The sequence below is a fragment of the Phalacrocorax carbo genome, chromosome 8 (assembly GCF_963921805.1).
Source record: "Phalacrocorax carbo chromosome 8, bPhaCar2.1, whole genome shotgun sequence".
In the NCBI taxonomy this organism is placed as follows: Eukaryota; Metazoa; Chordata; class Aves; order Suliformes; family Phalacrocoracidae; genus Phalacrocorax; species Phalacrocorax carbo.
Window position 1 is genome coordinate 17,731,846 of NC_087520.1, and position 18,825 is coordinate 17,750,670.

At 37.4% G+C, this 18,825-nt stretch overlaps 1 protein-coding gene across 2 annotated transcripts in view; it reads right to left on the bottom strand.

The window, feature by feature from the left end:
* TENM2 (teneurin transmembrane protein 2) overlaps positions 1 to 18,825 on the bottom strand; it is a 699,068-nt gene that overhangs the window by 53,225 nt on the left and 627,018 nt on the right. For both annotated transcript variants that reach the window (XM_064458951.1, XM_064458950.1), the window contains one exon: positions 1,391 to 1,537. In XM_064458951.1, the coding sequence (XP_064315021.1) occupies positions 1,391 to 1,537 (147 nt within the window). The remainder of the gene's footprint in view (positions 1 to 1,390; positions 1,538 to 18,825) is intronic.

An 18,825-nucleotide genomic window follows, 5' to 3' on the forward strand; every position in this document is an offset into this window, starting at 1 on the left:
CAGTATTTCTAATAATTTTTTTGGAACTAAGGTCTTGTTTAGAGTAAAATCTGATTATATATACATTTTCAAATTTTCCTTCAGAGCCTGTAAAAACTGCAAAACTAAGCAGTTTACCTTTTAGTTTCTTACACTGCATTTAACACAAGTTTAGTGGGTCGTGCTATTTAGTGAAATGCCAAATAATGTCATTTGGAAGTTAGATTCTGCTCCTTACAATTCAGTAAGAGCTATAAAGCAAGTTCCAGTGGCTCTTTTAAAATATTTCTGTAAGCACTGATCAGGTGTGAAAACAAGGAACTAAGAGAGGTTTTACAGATTAAAACTAGTGGATGATACTCGGATGTGGTTAAGATCATGTAATCTAATCCTGAAATTTTATATAAAATTAAAGCATTCATCTTAATGACAATTTTACCCTAGAAGCAGCTATTTAAACGAGCAAAATGTTTCTTTGCGGTTTTAGGAAATACCATGAGTAAGACTTTTATTAATCAGCAAACAACACGTGCTCTTTAAGTTAATTATTGGACAAAGAAAAGTGAAGGATTCTCAAAACTGTGCTTGATGTTTGACTTTTAATGAAGAGCAGAATAAATGAAAAAGACTCTACGTGACCTACTAAAGACATTGTAATGGAGGGTATTAGAAAGCTACTTTAAAAGAATGAGATAGATCAAGCAATCCTATTTAGATGGCATAACTTCTCAGAACTGCTTCCAGCCCAGCAAAGCCTAATACACCATGGAAGGCTCTACAAAACAAGATGAACTAAAGCCATCTTTGAAAGTAAACACAGAACACAAATTCTATATTTAATAGGGATATGGCTGATAAAGGAGAGGGAAAATTGAACTGGGATCTCAGGGTCTTACCATATACGACTGTTCAGCACACCTCACTCAGCCCTTTAAAGTCTGGGACATGAACTGTGCAATATGATTGCAAGTTGCAACCATTTACACAGGCTGTGTACGTGAGAGCATGACCCTGGCCTCTAGCACAGAGCAGAAAAAATATTGCTAAATACCCTACTCAATCGGCCTCTATGCTTGTGCACACAGGCACAGTAAGTTGTTTCGCAATTCACATGCACCAAGAGCCCACAGGAGAAAGTTCTGGTCTGCTGGGCCATGCTCTCCACCATGGGCTTCATTGGGATGTGGAGTGGGACTGAGACTGCCTGTTTGCTCCCGACGCAGGCGTTGTGGGTCACCACGTCTCTCCAGAAGGCCACAGCTCGCTGAGACTCATTTGTTTCAAAAGAAATGTAACAACAACACTTGACAACAATGACAGCTGAAGTCTTTCTGAAGGAAAATGACTCACGAAGAAAGTGTGTATAACCCTCTGTTCTTTAGGGACTGGGAATTGAAAGACTTTTGCTCACCTCCCTCGTTATCCTTGTTATCGGCACATGCAGTTTCCATGGCAACGTTGCATCCAGGCCCCCTCCAGCCGGTCTGGCAGACACACTGCCAGCTGTTCTGACCCAGCGTGCATCTCCCATTGCCATTGCACAAATCAGGGCAGCCATCTGGTTGAAGAAACGGAGAAGATAAGTACAAGACGCACTCATTCACACTGCCACTCAGACTTCTGACAATATTACTGTGCAGACAAAAAGGCTCATTCCTGCTGGTGGGACGAACACTCTCCTGGCCCAGAGCCACAGCCCTGGGTGGAGGAGGGTAAAGAAAGGGGATGCCTCAGAGAAATGGGGATTTAACTCAAGCCAAAAGGCAGGAGAAGTACTACCATCAGCCATAGCACGTTTTAAGAACCCTGTAAAGGTTCTTGAGTTAGCAGAAATTACAGTCTGCCGACAGAAGATCACAGTCCGTTATTTCCCCCCACTGTATGTGTGTGATACACATATATGAGGGAGAATGTCTTCTTCAACAGGCATGCAGAGTGCCTTTTGTATTGTGTATTGCCTAGTTCTCCAGAGCTTCTCTAAACACAAATTTTAAATAAGTAGTTTTGAAACTATTTTCCTTCTTTAACAGTAATTTTAAAAGATCTACTTATTTAACACTGTTTACTTACATTATGACATAACATTTCATGCTTTCTGAAAGGCACCTTAGAATAGATATCCCACAAAATATGTATGTTTTGAATTGACTATGGATATGACGTGGCTTATTGTACAGCAAGAGCTGAATTAGGAACAAAAATATTAATTAGCTAAGGTGCTTATATGTTCTGACAAAATGTCCATAGGTAATAGAAAACCGTGACGGTTTTTTCCTGAAACTAAATGAGTCTCAGGAGGCACTACTGTATCTTACCGAATAGTCATTATGAAAATGGGTAAGAAACCCAAATTCCAGCCTTGGTATATACAAACAAATCCATCAACACCTAATCCGCACAAGCATGTGTATTTGCCTGTGTAAGTGACAGACGTTTTGAGAGTCCTGCACCAGACCTCTCATAGCACCTTTTCATTAGTCTAAGCAGGAGGAGAAGGCTGTGTTACCATACTGACAATAGATATTGGATCCCAATCACTGACAAACTCTCTTGTTCGGGTTGTCAATACAGTCTAATCCTGCCATCTCTACAACCACCAGAGAACGTGGAATAATTAATCTCATTGCTGTTGGTATTGGGCAAAAAATTTAATCTCAAAACAGCTCACAAGCTTTATGGTCTCTCATTTTCCCCTCCACCAGCAGTGATGGGTCACTGTCAGCATCAAGATCTGCAACTGGATGGGTTAGTCCTATGCATCTGCCACTGTGACCCCAAGCTGTGACTAATTAAGTATTCCATTCCCTTCCCCAGGCACTTTAAGAGCACCAAGGAACTAATGGGTAAGAGTGTGGACACTTTTCACCAGCTGTGAGTGAGGAAGGCAGGAGTGAGAAATATCCTGAAAGTGAATAAAAATATTTTCTTTGTCTGAGCAGCACCACTTCAGATGTGCAGCACTGGAGAAAGACTAAGAGCACAGTATGTTGCTTTTGTGTCCCTTGGCCTCTGCAGGTGACCAGCAATAGAGGCAACTGTCAAACTGCACAGCCTTCACACTAGTGCTGAAAGGTTGAACAGCCTTCCAGAAATCACTAATTTAGACTGCCTGTGTGTTTCAACAAAGCTGTTCAGAAAGCCACAGCTATGAGTTTGCCTCTTCCTCTGCCTCCCAGCTGCCTTTACTGTAGCCAGGTGATGTTAGAGAGAAGTTCCTCTGACCCCATACTGGTTTTCACACTGCTGCAGGAGTGTCCAAGTTGGGAAAGCAAGCTGCTTTCTATTCCTGGTACTCATACAACTGGTATGACAAAAATGTATGCATTCACTTTTACTTTTCCTCATTGGGTTGTTGCCTGATACATTCATAGTGATTAATTCAATGTTAATAGGACTAAGCAGTTCACAGCCACATTAATTTTTGATGTAATTCTGAAAGTTTCCTTTACTTTTTTTTTTTTTAAATGAATGCTGGTCTTGTGGAAGGTGCTGGACTGAGACCTCTGAGACCTCAGCTGTTCCACAGAAAAGTTTCTTTATAGATAACAGCAACCAAAGTTCCTGTGCATTGTCCTACCAAGGTGCCTGAACTTGCATTGTTTCTAGCACTGGCACAGCAGCTTGTTCTCCACCAATACTCTGTAGAGTAAGATACCAAACCTCTGTGAACAGATCCAAGACCATTCAGTTAATTTTACATAGAAAGCTATCAGCAGATAGAAACAAGACCTAGAAGTTTTATTTCAATGCTGTTGTGTATTAAAAAAATACAGGGTCCCTTCACTTAACTGTTTGGTTATTTTGGCATTGCATATCTTAGCTACAAAAAATTGCATTTACTTTTGCAGCACAGATAATATATTTTCAAGGCATTTATTTTATCTCTTTCACTTGTCAGGTTGTTTGAATGACCAAAATGATAATGTTTGAGGGGAGGCATCATACTGTAGGACAAACTATTTGTTTTAAATGAGAAAAAATACTAATTGTGACTATAAACACACAGTTGGCTTTATGCTGGACAAATATGTACATAGCATTATAGTCTGTTAGACCAAAATTTGTTCTAACAGCCTGTTGACCAACTAGACAATGGAGCTCCATTTTGGTCTATTACTAACAAGTTTTATTCTAAAAAAGTTTGTATTTAGGCAGTGCATTTAAATATCAGTACACATGCACGTGTGCAGTGATTAGTGCTGATGAGCAACCTCCACACACACAACATTTGCATGTGGCTAATGCGCCTTGATGCACTTCAGCAGGTTTGACAGTGCACAAAGTACAAAGTGCCTAACTGAGGAGCCTTCCGAGACTCAGCAGATGCTCAGTGCTCACAGCTAGACATATGGACTTTGCTGGAAACGCACACTGTGCGAAGCATATCCTGACACTAAAAGTGCATTGTTAAAGCTTGCTTTCATTCTCCAGTCCTAGCTCACACTGCACAGTGTATTACCTCCTGGCTGTCTTATGTATTCCCTCACAGAGTAAGGTAGTCAAAGAGAGAGTAAGGTAGTCACAGAGGGAAGGGCTATCAATATCTAACCTTAAGAAGTAATCCACCATGGTATGATGCTCTCAGCCACAGCACAGAAAAGGGCCCTTCATGCTACTCATCTTTTCTATGACAGTATGCCTAATGGAAAATGTCAAAAAGCTAGGTTAAGAAAGAAGAAAATGCTTGTTTAAAGTGCTATGTTGACAACCTATTTATTCACAGAACAGGCAGAGTATGGGCAACAGCAGTTCAAGTGTCTCATGCTTTTCTAGCGATGTCTCTGCACAGGCTGCTGCTGCTAGAGGTGAACACTAATGCAACCTCCTTTCTCTTTCAGTCTCCAACTTGCCTGTGGGACTGGTACATATAAAATATATATATAAAATACAGGTACATATGCATTTACAATTAAAGCAGCAAGAAAGGTTTCAGTACTTTTTGCAGTGTAGTGTCAGGAATCCGTGACCAGCATTGTGAGGGACCACCATTGTAAGAAGGTTTCAAAATCAAAATACTAAAATTCATCCCTCTCCATACCACAGACAGATAAAATGCCCGGCATTCAAGTAAAGTGAATGCTGGAAGGCAGCGGTAAAGGAAAATGAGAAAATAAAGGCATTATATCTCTGGATCTAACAGAGAATGATGTAAACTGGTGTTTTGTACATGAGATCCCAGAACACTTTTTAGCATTCTCACGGAACAGAACAATCTCTATAATCTTGCAGTTCTGGAACACTAGGGCTAGTGTTTAATGCTTGAATTTACTTCCTTTCTCAGATTTTTTTCCAACTACCCAACTAAATTAGAGTAACAGAACAAATACATTAATGGATTTCATGGTGTTTCTTGCTTCTCTTTTTTCAAACAGGCTGTTACATTCTTAACTTGCTCACAGTTTAAAAAGCCCATTTCTTGGCAAGTTAATATACCACATCTACAGCAGTAAGTAGCATGAGAACGCTGACTCTCATAGATCACAACAAGGGCTTAAAGACAACTCTGAAATTTGGTACGCAGAGATTCAGCAAATTTATCTGTTTCGGTGCACAGGGACACTTGCCCCCTATATACCTACATTGTTTCTCACTACTTGAAAGCTCTTCACTTACATTTCTTCAGCTTATCCATTCCAATGCACATTGATGACAGTACATTACAGTGAAAGGAACTTTGGTGATGCATAGTACAAATGAATACTCAGTGACAACATGAGAGACTGTGGCCTAAGAAAAAAGAGCGTGGTATCTTTTCCATAAAGTAGGTGATGTCCTCCTTCTAGGAATGAACTAGATTTCTGTCTCTTGACTGTGCCTGTTACTAAGAGGAAGAGGATCTACCACAAACGCTAAGTAAATAATGTAGTGTCAGAAGAACCGGACACTATTTAACAAAACACTAGGAGAAATGAGAACACGTCAATATAAGGGGGAGTATTTAGTCAACTACTACTACTTATCTACAATTATTACATTAATCTTATTTCTCATTATTAATATTCATGGAGAAAAGGGATCAAAAGGTTTGAGACCTTTGGTTAGACACAATAGGAAAAGAAAGTTCCTGTCTGAAAGCCCTTATAATCCAGGAGAGAAAACGAGCTTAACATATTAGGTTTTTTTATATTTGTTCATAGAGCTCCACATTGCCACAGTCCATGATGCTGTAACGATACAAATCAAAGTGATTTTCATATCAACAATAGCAAAATAGTCTAGAAAACAACAAACATCGCTGTCACTGAGGTCTTTGTGAGCAAAATTATGTCTACTGATTCCTCCAGGCCTATGTAAGTTTTATCTGAGAGATTTATGAAAAACTAAATTTAACAAGAAAGTCTGCAGAATCATTATGAATAGTAAACAAAATCAACATGGACAATGCTTGTTTCTAAGAAAGTGATAGTGCTGGATATATTTACGAGAGAATACTCACAGGTTTTACCTAAAATTAAATTATTCTGAGACTAAATCATAAGGTGATTAATTTTTAACTCAGCAAATTAATTTCCAGTATCTAGACATTACATCAAAAATTCTAAGCTGATTTTGGGTAAATTCTGCACAGAGTTCCTTTCCATTTCACTGATACTCACAAACTCTAGGTATACAAATACAAATGTACCCAGCCACCCAGGCATACATAGATTTTCCTTTGCATAAACTACTTTAAAATTCTAAACAAAACATTTTAAGTAGATCAAAATATAAAGACACACAGTCCAATGAATTTGTGGTTTCAGTCTAAACAATAATCATCAGAACTCCCAGTTACGGTGGGGCCAATCACTCTGATAAAGAAGGAAGGGAAAGGGCAACCAGGGGGAAAGAAGTTACAGAAATCTTGTTCTTTTTAAAGTTTTCAAACTTTGAAGGAATAGGTAGCCTCCTAGCATAATTAAAGAAGAAGGGGAATAGGAGAGATGGAGGGGAAAAAAGTAAAATGTCTCTAGGTGATATCTTGTAACCACTTAGAGAAGCAGATAATGTTTCTAGCCTCTAGTCAGTTTGTACATGGAAAATTAGATGTAAATCAAGAGGTTACATCTTCTGAGTCCTTCTGATCCATAGCTGTCTATCAGCCATCTATCCTCCAAACAATATCTTCAAGCAGATAGAATGTGTTCCCAGCACCTCTCCCCATTTGATGCACATACAGTGCAACTATAGCCTGGAATGTAGCATCTCCTGTTTATCTTTCTGCCTAACCCCATTTTACACATCCTTATCCAAAGCCTGCTGGCAGTCAGTTGAGTCTTTTCATTGACTTGAATTGACACTGGACCAGGTGGTCCTCTGAGTGAAGATGCCCTGCAGTAGAGTATGTTGTACAGCACAGTTCTCTCACTCACAGGATACACATGAGTTTCAAGGGGAACATTTAAATTACAGCTAAATCCTCTTCATTATAGCTGTTAACTATAGAACTGTAGCAAATAAAGGTAGTCAAGGATATGATGGCACCTACAAAATATAGAGAAATGACATAAAAGCAGTAATTATAACGGCCTGTTTAATTTGGATTTTAGATTATAATCACTGTTTTAATATTTTCTGTTCATTCCTTCAACAAGGTGCTGGTATGCCTATAGCTATCTAGCAAATAATAAATGAGGTACATAGAATGAGGTACCTAGCAACACTGAAAATAAAAATATGCTTTTTATTTGCTATTGTTATTTTTAATCCTTCCATTCCAAAGCCTACAGGGCTTAGTTAAAGCCAAAGAAAGGGCATACAAATGAAAATGACAGACAGTATTATGGTAGGCACACACAAGTTACAGAGTAATATTTCAACTAAAATAAACTCAAATCCAAAACACGTAACTAAACATAGGTCAACGCAATATAATATTGGTTGAGTGAGAGGTGAGACCCCTTTGAGTGAGTTTGTACAGTTCCAGAACGGGCTAGAGCCATGCAGAAGCACTAGCTCAGGTCGTCAAAGCAGGATAGTCACACAGATTGACAAATTGTTAAGAATTAGCCCAGCCTTTCAGTGTAATAAAAAGCCAAATTTCACTGCTCAAATACCACAGCAGTGCTGCTTGTGGTTCCAGAGAGCGCTCACACAGAGCAGGAGCTTCTCCCCGGCACTGAAGCATTTCTAACCAAGATGATATGACTGGACTCCTTGGGTTGTTTTTTTTTAATTATTTTTAGTTTTTAGAGAAAACTTTTTTTTAAAATTACCCAATACACTAAGTATTTCTTTAAGCCAGATATCAAAGGAATGTATGGAATAAATAATTATTTGCAGATGAATACATGCCCGAGTTAAAATTAAAGAATGGTCCAGCTACAACTTTATTTATTGAACAGGCTGAAAAGAATGGAAAGGCCAAGACGCAAGTTTCAAGAATCCAGAATCCTGATTTCTACCACACTAATACCTTCTTTGCAGGCAGACAATTATGAATATTAAGTAAGGTTCCTTAAATTGCCTGGGATATGTAAGACATAACAGAATGTCCTTCTAAATTCTATTTACTATATATCTATGCAATTTCTGTCTTTCACCTGTAAAGGTAAGAATTCAGAGAACATCCAGCTTTCCAAACAAAATAGGAAAATGTAAGAAAAAAACAATGTGACTGTTTAGAAGAAGAGAAGCAAACCTCACACAAAGGGGAACTCCTGGTATTAAAAAGGAAGTCTCAAGAAAAGTCACTTGCATCTTTCTGAAGAAAAAGAAAATACTATAAAAAAGATACAGACAGACAGACACACACAAAAAAAAGACAGAGGAAAACTCATGTTACAACATAGGCCACAAAAATTTGAGACTGATAAAACCCCACGGGCGTCAGAGCATCATGCCTTGTTAACAAGGGATTTTTCCCAGCAGTACATTCTGTTTTATCCAACTTCATTTTAAGCTACTCAAGCAGATGGGCTCCCATTACTTTCTTGGAGGGTGACACCCTTGAGGTCTCCCTCTTGTGCACAACCAACAGCATTCTCTAACTATCACCAGTTTTTGGTGTGACCTCCCTTCAAGCTGCCAACAGCTGGACAGGGAAAAGAGGGTGACAGTTTGTTCTACGCTGTCCTGAGACTTGAGGAAACCAAACAGAAGAATAATAAAAAAATCCATGTCTGCTCAGAAGGTTGACTATACCTAAAGAGATTAAGCTGAGTCCAAAAATTTGGGCTATTTTTATACAAAAGGTGGTTTCAAGAAGAAGGGAGATTGCATTGATGGGAACTTCAGTCATAAGACTGAGAAGCTTCTGCAATGCTAAGACACCAAGTGCTCTGCTGTAGCCAGGAGGCCAGATCTAGTCCTGCAAATGTGGGATATTTATGGGATCCTGTCTCCACACAGCCCCCACAGCATCCAGAGACTGCAGGCAGGGGTAAGGGATGGTGTGAGTGTGGTGTGCAGGCAGTGTGCTGTCTGCACACCCCGACATTGCTGACCTTAACACAGAAGATGCATCACATCCTGCACAGAAACCAACTCTGTGCACGGTGCTTATCAATGATCAGGTGATGATCATTTCAGATGTGTACCAGCATAAGCAAAGTAGTTATACAAAACATACGGACATAAGTAAAGACACTGCTGCAGCCCAAAAGCTACAGCATAGCTATATAGTTTCTTCTACAGCCTAAGCAGATTATTTGCTGAGATTTTGAGCAAGAGCTAAAATTTTACCCCAGTAGCACATTCAAGTTACACAATGTATTCCTTTCAAACAAGTCTCATATTCAACTCATATTCGTATACCCAATAAAAAGATACATAAAAGATGCAGTAAAATTTGTATTTAAGATAGCCGGTTCTTTCAAATTAATTTGACTGTAACAAAATCCATTTAGAATATTATTCTGGGTGAAATTGCATTCATAAAACCAGTAGCACAACCATAATCTTTTATTGCATTAACGTTTCTGGATGGGATACATGGACTGGCATCATCCTTTGTAATATGTAATATCATTTCTGCAAAAGAAGTCTTCTCAAGTTGGATTAATCTCTAAAATAACGTCTCTATAAATAGTTTAGTGGCAGTGTAATGATAGTGACCTATCGAGACAGGATGTGTAAATTCAGTCAATTGAAGAGTAACAAGCAAAATATTGACCTCTTATTTAAAAGAATATATAACCTAATTAAAATGTAATAACTAAAATCCCTACGTTAATCACAGTGTTATGGCAGGGAGTTTCAGTCATTCATTCATAAAAATTAGGATTCACGCAGTAATTGCTACTCAACCTCCTTGCACACAGTGCAATTTGCTTTTTTATTATTTGGAATATGTGGCAGCCATAGCTTTTCAAAAATATGCATTTGAACTTTTTTGAATAAATGTTTTGGTAAAGTCCACTTTTAGACATACTTATTAATGACAAAGCTTCAAGAGTCTCATATATGCTGACAAACAAAGTTGTGTCACATTTCTATACTCCTTACCCATTCTATCCTCTTCATGTCTTAGGAAGAGACAAAGAGGAAAAAATGCAACATAATTCTTAGGTTAAGTGATATCTGTACCTGGCAAAAGGATATTTGATATTGCGCTGTCAAATCCCAGACATTAGATTTCAAAAGCTCAGTTTCATTTGGCTAACTGAAATTTATAAAATTCAATGTAAATTACCTATTTTTTCTTTATTTCAGAGAGAAAACAATGCAAAGCCCTAGTTTTGCAATTGTTAACAGCTAAGATGATATATGAATTCAGAATCATTCCCCGATAACTGAAGTACCTGTGGTATTCTATTCTAACTTTGGGGGAAAGCAAGTTATGTGGTTGGTTTAAAGGTTTTCCTGGTTTCATGTTCCTTTATGCAGTTTTCATACAGAGCCCAGACAACAAAGGATGCTGCTACTCCATCCATCCCGTGCTCCCAGCCAGACTAAGCTTACCGGTGGAGGTGGCATGGTGCCATGCTTATCCAAAGTTGAACCCAATTTAATGATATTCTGAATGCAGCCTGTATAAATCCAGAGATAAGCCCTATCCTTCACCTGCTCAGATACAAACTTTTAAAATCCCTGCACACATCAAGATGCCACAAAGGTAGGACTTAATTTCAAATATTTACAATCTAAGACCCTGCAGATATAAAAAGTAGAAGATCAAGCTTGAAAAGGGCAGCATCGCTTGTCGCTACCAAGGCTTTGTCTGGTAGTAGAGAGTGCTCCCAGACCTCCCATTTGATTGAAAACCCTCCAGTGAGGCAGATGTACTTTTTCTCTATGAATGCCCCGATGGGTCAGTGCAGAGGAGACTACACTGTCACTAGCTGGCTTTTCTCAAGACACAAATGCCACCCAGCATTTCTCCTACTTTCAATTTTAAAGGAAAATCACAGTCAGTAGCTTTATTGCTCAGTAAATATTTTTAAGAAACATTATTTTTTGCAACAAAGTTGCAGTGCAGAGGCAGGGAATGTAAATGCCAAACCAAGTTAAATCAGACATTTTCTAGCGTGCTAAATGTGTAGATACATTAAATATAACCACATGAAAATAATTCTTTCATACTTATGTAGACCTAAAAGTATCATACAAATAGGATATTTGTAATTAAGTGTGAAACATTGTCCTCTGCTGTGTTCACACATTTACATCTGAACCTAGGTCTCGAACTCAGATTTGGCAACAATAAAATTATTTCTAGCATTCTGCAAACAATGATGGCCTAACACAAAATGGTAAGAAGGCAAGCTTTCAAACTCCAGTCGCTTCAGAAGCAATGCACGGACAGAAACAGGGAGAACAAAACCACCAACAGCGATGCTGTGCGGAACATGAAGCTGACACGACAGACAAGGCCTTGGCATTAGCCCTGTCAAACACAAGGTATACGGCAAATGTTGAAAAGTTTATCTGTCTGAGAAAAACTGACTCGCTGTAATGTAAAATTAACTGTTAAATCTGAAGTGGCTAGGCTTCTTGGGATCACATCCTTCTTCACTGACCAGACTGACTCTTCAATCTTCTTGGTTGTATCAGCTGAGGGCCAGGACACAAGCTGGTCCACATTGGCAAAATTCAGCCACATTCAACAGAATTACATTATTTCAATCAGCTACTGTACAGCCTCAAGGTTCCTGGCAGTTTGCTGTACCTGGGCCCTTCATATAATAATTAACATTTTGGTTGCTGTTCAGAAAAGCATGCATTTTCTCTATGCGTTAACTGACTACCAATCATGGTGAAAACCCTTGGGTTGTAAACCGCTGCTGGTGGTTTTTACAGCCCTTCCTCCTCTGTGAAAGGGTCCTGGATAACTGGTGCTTCTCCTGTCTGAAAGGCAATGAATCCCTTAGAAATGGGGATTTCCTTTCATCAGACTAGCATGAGCCTGACCATTCCACAAAGAAGCAACCCTTGGATGCATCCATTCTAGCCAAATATCACTAGCATCAAATTTTCCATTTCCAAACATTTGTATAAAGTCCTGCTAAAACTAAACTAACATTCTAGCCTAATTCAATTTTTTATTTTTTTGGGAAGACACAGTTCTCAGTTCAGTCATTAGCTTCAGAATACTTTTCTTCACAAATCCTACACACAGGGCATACAGGAGCTGTGCTCTCAGCCACTTCTGAGGAACTGTCAGACTCCATTTCATACCTCCTTTACAGTCCATTCAGAATGCAATATATATGGGCGTAAGCCAAATTCAGCTAAGTGAATACTGAAGCATTTTTTCTTAAAAAGAACAGGTACATAAAGTATTATTTTAATTCTCTCATCAATGGCTTACTAAAGAAATTCAAAATCAAATTTAAGGCCTTACGCCTTATCTGGTAGGCTCAGGATGTTTAAGAGACTGTCTAAGGTAGAGGAATGGAAACGGGTCAAGAGCTCTGCTAAGCTGACAAAAGCTAATCTTATCTGTGCAGGAGGTAGAGATTTTAAGAACCCAATTTAAGACTGTGGAATGAATTCCTTCACTCCATAAATAAGAACTTACATATATATATATATATATATATACACAAAAATCACATATTATCCACTTTTGCTCCAAATACAAATTGCACTCCTGTGACCATAACTCCTTTAATACACAAGTAGCTTTACAAAGCAGAGAGTTTAAGTCAACCAAAATGCTCTAGTAAGCTAAGCCAGCATTTACAGTGACCAAACAGAACTGTTTCCCTTATGCCAGTACTACTTAACAGTAGTTTACACTGGTATTTCTAATTCTATTTGAATTCAGAGATGTGAGGGAGTGTGATGTGTGCACACACATGACAACAGAAGTAGGGCAGTGTAGTGAGAACAAGCAGATATTTTACACGTGTGTTGCTCAATATGCCATCGAAGATGCTTAGCTAGGGCACTGAGTGGCGCGTAGCAGCCCATCCGATGTACAGAAAAGAGGGCAGTAGGAAGTCATCCTTAAAAACCATGGGCCAGAGTCTAATGGTTGACCTCATAACTAACGCTGCTTTGAGGAAGAGGCTGGACTAGATGACCTCCCAAAATCCTTTCAACCTGAATTACCTATGAAACCTTCAGTTTTAGATCTTTATAATTAACAGTTCTCAGGGCAGGAAATCCCAGTTTTCTCAGGCATTATTACACAATGATTACTTACTATTCATCAGATATTGATGCCTGCATAGAATTTATAATTTAGCAATTAACTTTCAGATATGCAAATGCAGATACTGTGTAAGTGTGCAGGTTTTCTCTATCAGAAGAATAAATATGAGCCTTAACATAAGTATGCATTTTCCTCCATTCCTGTGCAACAGATTAGTATGCTCTGTGGATAAATATCCCTTCATTTGATACAGAAATTTGGAACCCCTTCAGGATGAAAAGTGCTATATAGACAGATATGTTTTGCAGCTGATCTTAAAGTATTAATTACATGGATTCCAATAAATGGCTATACACTGTATGATTTCATGCTATGGAGTCCAAACATTTCAGCTGTCACAAAGGAAAATGAAAAGAAAACACTGAAGAGAAAAAAGAAGTTTTGAGGAAGTCCTGTGGAATAGCTTGGAATGAAAAAAGCCTTGGCAACATACACCAAATGCTTCTCATACATCTTCTGGCTTCCAGGAATCCTAAATCTTCATATCTTAATATGATTAAGGTGTGACAGAAAATACTGGATATTTGAATATTAAAATAAATATATCTCACATGTCTGTTAGAGCTAGAATTTAGGGAGTTTAAATATTATAAAAATGTAAAGGATGAAATAATGCTCAAAACATAGGAGCAGTATTCTGCCACATAGATATCATATGTAAAACTAATTAAAATACATAAACAATGCATTCTGAGTTACGTGTTTGTGTATGCTGAGGTGTTTGGCAGATGAAGAATAGAAGATTAATATTTCACTACATAAAATATATTTTATAAACATGCCTTTAATTCTAAAGTGCTAGGCATCCATTCTGCATCCCTTTTCAGTATATATAAGTCTCATGAATATCATGCAATTTTCCAATTTTTATATCTACCAGCTGCACAAATAACTAATAAAAGCTACAGAAATAAAAATGTTGTTTTCACAAACAAACTGTTTTTAATCCTGCATGCACAGACAAAGCATAGGATAGCTCTCTTTTTGTTCCTTCTTCATCTGCCTAAGTGGTAGGGAAAAAACCCCTCATAATCATTCAAATATAGCCAGTTGCCTTGATATTTAAACACAAAATAAATTTGGGAAACCGATTTGGAATTACTAGGGAGAAAGCCAAGAGTATCTAATCTGCACTTGGAAGAAATTTGGAAGAGAAAAGACTCTTTAAGCTCTGCTTGCTTTATATTAAATATATTTACTACCTGGCAACTGATAGCTCTGCTCCTCCCCTAGCCTCATGACAAGTGACCTTAATTCCCTGGAACAAATACTTAGGTCCTTCTGCTTATAGACAGAGTATTTCTTTTCCATTTCTCCACTGAAGCTATCAAAAGCACCAACCAGGCTTTTAACTTGGTTGCCTTGCATCTATGTTCGACAGAGTTTTTAATCCGTGCTGGTATAGGCAGGATGTTATCAGTTATAATGGGACTGCTTGCTAGGAGCACGTCTCTCAGGAGGAGAAACACGATATCTAAGCAAGTTAGAGATGCAGCCAAAAAATCTAGAGATCATTCCACCTTGACTGCAATATGACTGTAAGATCAATACGTTGGATTAATCTGCTTTAGTCACTGATTCTTGTCAGGTGAAGAGACGCACAGCTATGTATTGTCATGGTATTTGCTTCAGTTTAAGAAAAAAAAAAACAACAGGGAAAGACAGATTTAATATTATTAAAAACTAAGACCATTCAAAAGGAATTTCCAATAACAAAAAACTCCCCCAAAACAACAACAACAAAAAATCTATGCACGGGACATCTAAAGGACAATATGCTAAAGTTTTATGTAATTTGCTTTTTCTTTGCAACACTGAAATACAGCACGAGTAGCTAATAGTATCAATAGTAATTTATATGTTTAGAATATCAAATAGATATCAAAGAAATTTTACTTTTCTGTTTTCTATCCAGCTTATTAATTAGCATTTACCCTCAGTATTCAAATAAAATTTTAACGTTGCTTACCGCACTTGAACTGCAGAGGACTTCCATAATACCCCCCTCTATATTCCATGACTAGCTAACGAAAAAACACCTTGCAACATGAAAATGTTAGTTGAAGGTCTCTCACCTGAGGATTGATGCAGTTTGACTCTGTTGAGTTTATGAGATCTCCATGGCTGTTAATCAAGCAAAGTGAACTTTGGAATGGCTTTAGGTTTCAGAGTAAATACGTGTGTGGGAATAAGTTTAATCAGGCATAGTGCATATCCAGTTAATTTACTGTAATAACTTCTGTAAGTGGTTAGGAAGTTTTTGCACAGATACTTCTTAACTGGGTATCATTTACTGGACAAACTATCCTGCAGTTTAATGACTTTCTCCTCAAGGTACAAATCAGCAAACTGAAGACACTTAAGTGCATTTTTCAGCATGCATACCTGCTTCTCTTTCTGAATGAAACAACTTACTAATGTTAATTATTTCCTAAGCTGGAATGAAGTTACCTAAATCAAGTAAGGGATCATCAGCAGCAGCAGCCCTGTGAAACCTTATCTTTAGCAAACCTGTAATTTTTAGTCATAGGACAAAAAAAAAAAAAAAAAGAAGCAATGCTCAAAAGACCAGACAACTTCCTTTTTGCTTCACATTGTTCACATTTGAATGATATCTCTCCTCACATTTTATAACACCTTATCTCAAGCAATAAAACAGAGAAAATAAAATAATTAAGATCTAGAGGCATATTCTGCAAATAACTTTCAAGAAAGCTCCCATTTAATATTGATAGGAACCTTGATCTTAAGAAAACAGATACATTATACACACCTCACTAGAAATTTTTAAATATGCTGACAAAAATCCTTACTATAGCAGGGGAAACCATAACTACAAAGGTTGAATAAACAGATGCAGTTTTAAATGGGAGGCAAATGTGTTAAATTACCTCAGTTCTGCTGAATAAACATTTCCCTTTACAAAGCATCTCATACTTAAAACTTTCCATGCAGTAACACTTTTAAATTAGGTAATAAGGATTTTTGGAATTTCACAGTAACTAGAAGTACAATACGGGTGAACGAAGACAGATGTGACTTACCAAATTCTCTGCACAGAAGATGGAAAGATTAAAAGGAATGGAGAAATCATCGGGTTCTAATAAGCACTGCCTTCCTTTTATTTTAACAAAATTTCATGTAGAATGAAAATATAAACAATTTCAGGAGGCATTTCAGTACCTCCACAGATATTCTGAGCGATATCTTATATGTAATTAAGTCTTTTGATAAAGGATATGAACTGTTTGAAAATAAGGGGGGGCCTGGCCAATTTTGATTCGCTTTTTTCTTCTGTGTATAAGCAATCAAAATTGTTATAGAATATATAACAAAAGATTCAAATGAAACATCATAAAACTGATAATCTCTACAGACCCCTTGGATTTGAATTAAGGAAAGCTGCAACTGCAAGCTAATGCTTGGGCATCAATATAGACGACTTTAGTTTCCCCTTCAGCCTTCTAGCTACATATGCAAGAGTAACACAGTATATACACCGGTTTGGCTTCTGTTTCATAACTATCTCTAGAGGAATGATGCAGAAACAATGAGTGCAGACCTGTTTATGCAAGCTTAAAATTTTCTATAGGTAACACTAACCTAGTATTTCCTTCAAGCAACTGTTGCCCTCTTAACCCTCAAAAACAAAGTGACCTTGACTGTAATAACCCATTCTTTAAATATGGAAGGCTTTTTCCATTCTAAATCAATATTTCTGACTTATTTTGGAAGAAAAAAAGGTTCAAACATTCAGGGGACACAATGAAGATATATATGGATTGGCTTCATGATAAAGGATCAATTAATAATGATCCAAGGGAGGCAGTAACAAAAAGCAATTTTACCCCTAGTTTCCAAAGAAGCCAACGAAAAGATAGATTGGATATAAAAATCTATGTCGCTATACTTTCCCCCCCCCCCCAAATTCAACTATTGATTAACAATGCTGCATGGTGAGCAATGTCAACCTTCGTTTCATATTCCTAACAAACTTCTATGCAGTGATTTTCTGTCTTAAGTCTAAAATATCTTTTCAATTTTTTTTGAAACAAGAAAAGGCATATTGCCATTATTTTTCCTGTACTGTTATCAAATTACTTTGAAAAAAAAGGAGTAGAATTAATCAGAATCTGTTAACATTTTAACAAATTCATATTGTGCTTTCACTTTTCAGCACTAAATAATGATTCATGGCTTCCTGCATTCACTTACAAATGCAAGTGGCTCTGCAATTTAAAAATAAAAGAAAACAGGGAAGAGGGAGAGAAACACCCAACCTCCTTTCCTATAATAGCTTAATTCAGGGCACACTATCTTGCATTGTAAAACTGCCTTGCTTTATTGAAGGGAAAGCAAAGAAGTCAGACTGGTTTATGTTTACAATGTGCTGAAAAGTTGATGGCACCATGCTACATTAGGAACTAAGTTCTACTCATTGGTGTTCCCAGGAGTTAAAACAAAAAGTCAATTCGCTCATCTGTACTAATGTGCCTCTTGTTTTAAAAGAATCAACATCTTCTGGAACGTTTAGGGCTTGTGTTTGTGCATGCTGAATTTTCAAAAATAGCTTCAGTGCTATTCTTGAGGAACTAATTCCACAAGAAGCTCAGCAATCCCTTTTTATTCCTAACAATTAGAAAATCACAGTATTTGAAGCAGTTCTAAGTAAACATGTCATTCCTAAACGGATCTTTTTTGTTGTTGTTGTTGCTGCTGATTTGTTCTTTTGGATAATTGCCCTCTTAGTTTCGTTTCTAGCCTAAGATCACAACCTAGTAATATATTTCACTACAAACAGATTTAGGTTTTACTTAAAAAGAATGGGTTTTAATCATAACTACACCATTATAGTTATTTCCTAGATAACAAAGCTATTATCACTACTATTTTGCTTCAGAACAGGGACTGCATCTTGATGCACTGTGGTTCTTTAGCTCAGTTGTTCAATTCTCTGAAAAACTGCCTATTTGAAGGCAAATTAAAACATATGTGGTCTAGATGCATTATGAATCTTACTCATTTGTCACACCCATGAATAACTTTACTCTTTTAACATCTACCTAAAAAAATCTCATCTGCAGTTTTATAATTAACTGGAATGAATACAGAAGAGATTCATCTTTACTTTATATGGGTTTCCGTAAAAATATACTAAACCGTAAAAAGTATATATACCTTTTAATTATATGAAAAATTAACTATCAGCTCATGTAGTTCTGTCTACCCTAATCACTCCAGAGCATTTACTTAAGCCTCTCCTTGCA